Genomic DNA, 7,005 nt, shown 5'->3' with positions numbered 1-7,005 from the left:
ATTTTTTTTATTTTTTTACTTACAACTTGAGAAACACAGTAGAGGCTGCTGAGTGAGAATCAACTCAGATGCAGTGGGTTTGAGTTTGGCTCAGATGCAGTTGGAGATCTATAAAAGAAACCCAAAAACCAAACATTGAGCCAATTCCACGTCAAGTGTGTGCAGCGCAGAGCTGCTCCATGGCAGTTCTTTAGAAGCAGACCACCAGGCCTTTTTCTTAAGTCCCCTTGGGGTAAACTTGAACTGTCAATGTTTTGGTTAGTAGTTAAGCACTTAACCAATTAGACCACCCAGGAATATCATTTATTAAATACTTAGAATGTGTCAATAACTGTCCTAAGAGAAGCATTTGTTCTTCATAATAATATTCTGAAATATGAGTATTATTTTAATTTTAGAAATGGGGAAACAGCTCCAGAGAGCATATATACTTACTGAAGGTCATGTGCCACTAAGTGGTAAAGCTAAAATTCAAACCTCTATGCATAGTCCTTAGACTTAACTCCTCTACCTCTTCATATAAGTACAATTATTATTACAGCTACAAACCACTGAGTAAGCAGAAATCAGAGGAAGAGTTCAAGGATAAGAACCAGCTCTTAGAGGCCGTCAATAAGCAATTGCACGTAAAGTTGACTGAAACCCAGGTAAGAATATACTAGACTTCTGCCATTGGTTGCCATAAAGGAACTTAGGCATGTGGGATCCTGAGGAATGGTCCACCGGGAGGGAGCAAGCTTGTTATTCCTGGTCCCTGAGGCAGAAATAAAGGACTCTGGGCTTGTGATATAGCTGTCAAAGAGCAAAGACAGTAAAGACGATCCCAGGGGAATGGGACAGCCCTGATCTATGTGGCACCCCAACAGGGAGAATTGAAAGACCTGACTCAGAAGGTAAAGCTGCTGGAGAAGTTTCAGGACAACTGTTTGGCAATTTTGGAGAGCAAGGGCATAAACCCAGGTGAGAAACAGCACACAGCTAACTTCAAAGGAATCGGTGCACTATACCCCTCAGTGCACTGACTCCAGGCTATTGACTGTACAGTATTTAGGATGCCATCAGCTTGACTTTGTGGGAACACAGATTGCTAAGGCAAGTCCTAAATGTTTTGAAGACTTGTTCAGCTACTTTCCCCTTTATGTGATGTTGATCTTGTCTAACAGAACTGTAAAGGGTTGGAGAGGAGAAGGTTTATCTCTTCTTTATTAGAATAGTTTATACCAAGAGGTGTGACCTTTCAAATAGAGCAGAAGATACTTTGTGAAAGAGTACCTTGGTAACTTTCCTAGTTGAGAAGAGGGAAACATACTGTGTAAGGTTATTGAGTCATTAGAGTCACTGTAGTTAAATGTGTTTCCTGTTCTCACCCTGTCCCTGGAGAGCAGAGTCTGTAGCTAAGAAGAGAACAGAAGGAATTGTTCAAAGTCCAAAAAGGATCTTGGACTGAGTTGGAGGAGCAGCACAGGGATGCCCTGAGATGGCCTCTTTTCATGAAAAAAAAAGTTGAATTTGAACAGTGCTAGTTCAACTTGTGGGTTCTATTTTAGGATATATTCTTTATAGTCACAAGGTATACTTTACACTTTGGAAAATGGTGAATGACATAGAAACATCAAAAGAACATGGAAAAGAACTGGTTAATGTTTAACCATTTTAGGAGGTAACATATGATGAAGAACAGATGATCCTGAAGGAAGAAATACAAGCTGCACTGAAGGCACTAGCAAAATACAGGTCCAGGAATTGACGGAAAACCAATTGAAATATTTCAACAAATAGGTGCAGTGCCAAAAGCACTCACTTGTCTATCCAGGGATGGGGTGAGAACAGGAAACACATTTAACTACCGTGACTCTAATGACTCAAAAAGAAGTTTGAAAGACAGCTACCAGGCCAGCTGAGTAGGAGAAATCCATATTTGCATGCATTAAAAAAAAATCCAACAGAATGCATATATTATTGAACAATATCACATACAAGTATATTCTTTTTGCTAAAGAGAATGAAAAAAAAAGTAGTTAAACAGAATTAAAAAATAGCTGTAGTAGTACTTCAACAGGGAACTTCCAGAAACTAAGCCAGGTTCAGAAGAGAATGGGAAATACTGATGTCAGAGGGGTCAGGATCTTGATTAAAATTAGAAAATTCCAGAAAGATTCTGACCTGTTTTATTGACTGTGCAAAGGCATTCAACTCTATGCATCATAATAACTTGTGGATAACATTGCAAATAGGAATCGCACAACACGTAATTGAGCTTATACAGAACTTGTACATACAACCAGGAAACATTGAGACAGAGCAAGGGGATATTGCATGGTTTAAAATCAACAAAGATGTGTGTCAACCATATCCTGACAGTATACTCATTCAGTCTGTATGGTAATCCAAGATATGGGACTATATACAGAAGAACATGGTTTCAGGATTGGAGGAATTGACCACCTTCAACATGTGGATGATGCATTTTTCTTGCTGAAAGCAAGGAGGACTTGAAACATTGATGAAGATCAAAGTATATGCAGTGCAGTGAATTTTTTGATGTAGGTCTCTAGCCACCGTCTTTGAAACTCTCACCCCATGGCTGGGTAGGACTTGGCAAATGTGAGATGAAAACTTGGGGAGGGTGTCAGGGACCTGTTGCTTAGAGAAGTTCCTGTCATACTTGTCCTTGGAGAGGCTTTTGTTTTAAAATACAGTTCTCCATGTGAGGCTAATTTGTTGTATCTGTCAGTTTTAGGAAATGAGTCCCTCGCAGCACAAGAACCCACTGCAGATCACATGGAGTCTATGGTGAGGTCATGGCTATGGAAGGGTGGGACCAAATGAGTGTGCACTCTAAATCTGAGAAGGTCTCTGCTGTGTGCTCAGTACACCTCAAGAGCACCTCTCCTCTGATAGGTGCTTAGTAATAACCAAGTGGTTATCTAAGGTAGAAGAGAATAGAAGCAATTGTACTCGCAAAAGAGTGTATTTCACTTGGAAGTTGCTTTTGTTCTTAAAAATATGAGTGAGTCTGAGTAGAAAACATACTGCTATTTAATTCCAAATAATAAGATGGTTGTATAAGGAGCATTCTAGTTTCTCCATTCTAACTTCACCAAATTTCTCTTGGGTTACATTTAGGATCTGTAAGATAGAAGCACAATTCCCTTGCTCCAGAGATCCAGCTTGAGTTAAATTTAGGTTCTTGACTCTTGTATTCTTTTTCTGAGGTAGGCAGGTGACTGTTCAGGCTTAGTCTTGAGCTTCTGTGATCTTTTCCCCTAGAAGATCAGTTATTAGTCTCCATCCTGTAATTACTGCATTTCATCCATATTGCTTTGCAGCATATGACCGAACCATAATATCACGGGTCCTGGGGACTGAGTTCCTCAAACATTGCCCCACAGTATAGTTCTGGAGTATGTGGAAAATGATGAGGGGACTTAGCGATCATCTAATCCAGCTCTCCTTTTATATGACTAGAGTAAACAGAATTTTCACATTCCAATAAAGATTTGTTACTACACTATACTTCTCTTTTAGTTGCTGTTAGAAACTTTACAAGATGAGCTGAAGCTTTTTAATGAAACCGCCAAAAAGCAGATGAAAGAGTTACAGGTGAGAGGCAGCATCATTCTGAGTCTGAGACAAAATTCCTGGGTTTTTACTATAATGTACAACTTTTTGGAGTATTCTTGCTTTCTGTTTTTTATTTGATTTTGAAATAATTTTAAACATAAAAAAGTTACAAAGATAACACACTCTTCAACCCTCCTACTGTTAGCATCTTATATTACTATGGCATATTCATCATAACTCTACCACCATTGGTGTCTTATTAATCACTAAGTTCCAGAATTAATTAATTTGGATTTCACCAGTTTTTTCACTAACTCCTTTTTTTTTATTCCAGAGGATTCTTAGAGATGTCCACACTTCTGGGGCATAAAGCAATGCACAAAACATTAGGTTGCTCAGAATTGAGAGTTATAACCTATATGAAATCCATGCTGTAGAAATTTGTTTTTATTATTATGTTCATAATGTGATATATTATTATTGTGGTAGTGCCTATCTCAAGGAGGAATCCTATAATAAGAAACTTAGGTTCTTGGGTCTGGACTACTTTAATAAATCTTTGGACACTGAGCTGTGTCCTGTAGGATTTCATTGCCCTAGATGGTTCAAAATCAAAAAAGTAGCGCATCAGGGATGCATCCTTTCTCCATACCTTTTTAATCTATATGCAGAACAGATTATTTGGAGGCTGGACTCTGAGGAGGAATGTGGCATCAGGATTGGGGAAGATTCATCAACAACCTGTGTTAGGCAGATGACAAAACCTTGAGGACCTAAGCATTTGCTGCAGAAGGTCAAGGACTACAGTCTTTAGTATGTTGTGAAGCTCAACATCAAGAAAAAAAGATTCTCGCCACTGGACCAATCGGCAGCACCATAATAGATGGAGAAGAGATTGAGATTGTTAACAATGTCAGTTTAATTGGTTCCACAATCAACACCTTTTACACCAATAGTCAGGATATCAAAAAACTAATTGCATTGGGAAAACCTGCTGTCAGGGACCTCTCCAAAGTGCTATGTCAGTCTAGAGATTAAGGTGCACTTGTAATTACTTGCTATGTATCAGAGAGCTTGACAATGACTAAGGATGTCAGAAGAATTGATGCCTTTGGGCTATGGTGCCGGAGAAGAGTATTGACCATACCATGGACTGCCAAAAGAACAAACAGATCTGTCCAGGAGAGGGTGAAGCCAAGCTGCTCCTTGGAGGCAATGATTTTGAAGCTCCATCTCACATACTTAGGGCATGTTGCCAGGAGGGGACAGTTCTTGGAAAAAGACATCATGCTTGGAAGGGTAGAGGGACAGTGCAAGAGATGAGATGGATTGTCATAATAACTGAGATAATGGGAGTAAGGATGTTGGGAGACAGTGAGACTGACTCAAGATAAGTCAGGCTTCAGAGCTATTGTACATAGGGGTTGCTGTGAGTTTCAGGTGACGTGATGGCACATAAGTAACAACAAGATAGATACAATTCCTAAAACACAACAAGACTGTCAGTATTCCAATGGTCTTCCTCAATAGTATAGAGTAATAATGTTCGACTGTGCTGTTATTTATTGAGTTTTAGATTTTTTTTTATTAAATCTTTTTAGTTTTTATTTTTTCTGTATTGTGATTTAGGTGGAAATTTACAAGGCAAATTAGTTTTCCATTCAACTATTCATATACATTTTGTTTTATAATGTTTTAGAGTGCCCAGTGTGACCCTCAGCTCTTCTCACTTCCTTCCTGTGATTATCATTTCCATTAATCCTCTACCTCTTCCTGCTTTCTGAGCTTTCTATTTGAGCCAGTGCTGCTCTTTTGATCTTATATGGCTGGTTAGTCAACGGAATGAGTGGCACCATGGTGTGGTCAGTCTATAAGTCTGTTTATTATTTTGATGAAAGTTGAGCCATAGGCATTTGGTTCCATGTTCAGAGGGTGACTAAAAGCTATAGTCTTAGGGAGCTCTGGTGGCCTAGTGACAAGAACCTGTACTGCAATCCCAAAGGTGCACTGTCCTAATCCACCAGACGCTTCTCTGGAGAAGGAGGGGCAATCTTCTCCTGTGCCAATCAGATCCGATTTCATGGTACACAACAAGGAAAAAAAAACTATACTCTTGGAGGTTCCACCAGTCTCTTTTGAACTGTGTACCTCACCATTTGTATATTTTTTAGTTTTGTTTCACATTTTTTCCCACCCTTGGACCTTCTAGAGTGATCCCTTTTGGTGTGGTCCATAGAGGTAGCCACGCACCATCTAGGGCCCTGATCACAGAGTTGTGGAAACTGGAGTACACATAGCCCATTAGTTCTCTGTACTAATCATTTCCATATATTTTACTTTTTCTTCAGTATACTTTGTTCCAGACAGGGTCAGACACTTTAGATAGCTGCTACTAAGGTTTTAAGATAGTCGCTCTCTCCTCACCAAAGTAGGATATAGAATGTTGTCTTTGTGACTTTTGTTGTTGTGTGCCATCAAGTCGACTATGACTCGTAGCAACCCTGTGAACAATGGCTCTACACCCTGCCCTGTCTTGAGCCACCTATCGCTGAGATATCTGACCCATTGTCATAGTCACTATGTCAGTCCATCTCATTCAGTGTCTTCCTCTTCTGGGCTGACCCTTTACCCTTCTAAGCATGATGTCCTTCTCCAAGGACTGGTCCTTCCTGGCAACAGGCCCAAAGTATATGATAGGGAATTTTAAAATCCTTGCCTCCAAAGAGCAAACTGGTTTCACTTTGTCCTGAACAGACATGCCAGTTGACCTTACTGTCTCCCAAGAATATGGGCCTGAGGCCCCAGAACTAACAACTCATTCCCTAAGAGTGTTTGGTTAGGATTAAGACATTTACCTAGTTTTGCTTCCTGTTGGCCCTGCTATATATATGGCTATATTTACAAAATATATGAAGGAGCTCTGGTGGCCTAGTGGTAAGAAATTGTGCTGCAATCTCAAAGGCAAGAGGTTCAAATCCACCAGCTGCTCTACAGGAATAGGATGGACAGGCTTCTGTGCAATTAACTGCCACTGAAAACCTGCGTCCTGTTGGCTCTGCTATATACATGGCTATATTTACAAAATACACGAATACGAATGGGGAACTATCATCTGCCAAACCTTTGTATGGTCATGGGTTTTAGACTTCATCTATCCATATCTGTTTATCTTGCGTGTCTAAAGACTGATGTTTATTTATTACTGAATATTGCAGAATTATGTATATAGTACATATCTTTCTTGACTGTATTTCTTATCTATTTCTCCATATCTTCTTTAGTTTATTTTCTTAATATGTTTTCCTGCAGGCCTTAAAGGTAAAGTTGAAGACGAAAGAAGAAGAAAGGATCCGGTTCCTAGAACAGCAAAGCATATGTAACAATCAAGTAAATGATTTTACAACTGCCCTTGAAGAAATGGAGCAGCTATTAGAAATGTGA

The 7,005-nt window shown here is 39.5% G+C and overlaps 1 protein-coding gene across 1 annotated transcript in view; it reads left to right on the top strand.

The window, feature by feature from the left end:
• KNSTRN (kinetochore-localized astrin/SPAG5 binding protein) overlaps positions 1–7,005 on the top strand; it is a 16,122-nt gene extending 9,117 nt beyond the window's left edge. The window contains exons 5-9 of the mRNA XM_006883019.1: positions 542–647; positions 867–960; positions 2,735–2,793; positions 3,529–3,603; positions 6,874–7,005. Of these exons, the coding sequence (XP_006883081.1) occupies positions 542–647; positions 867–960; positions 2,735–2,793; positions 3,529–3,603; positions 6,874–7,005 (466 nt within the window). The remainder of the gene's footprint in view (positions 1–541; positions 648–866; positions 961–2,734; positions 2,794–3,528; positions 3,604–6,873) is intronic.

The sequence above is a fragment of the Elephantulus edwardii genome, unplaced genomic scaffold (genome assembly GCF_000299155.1).
Source record: "Elephantulus edwardii isolate Elephantulus edwardi_28Jun2011 unplaced genomic scaffold, EleEdw1.0 scaffold00026, whole genome shotgun sequence".
Taxonomy (NCBI): Eukaryota; Metazoa; Chordata; class Mammalia; order Macroscelidea; family Macroscelididae; genus Elephantulus; species Elephantulus edwardii.
This window is presented reverse-complemented; position numbering and strand designations above follow the sequence as displayed.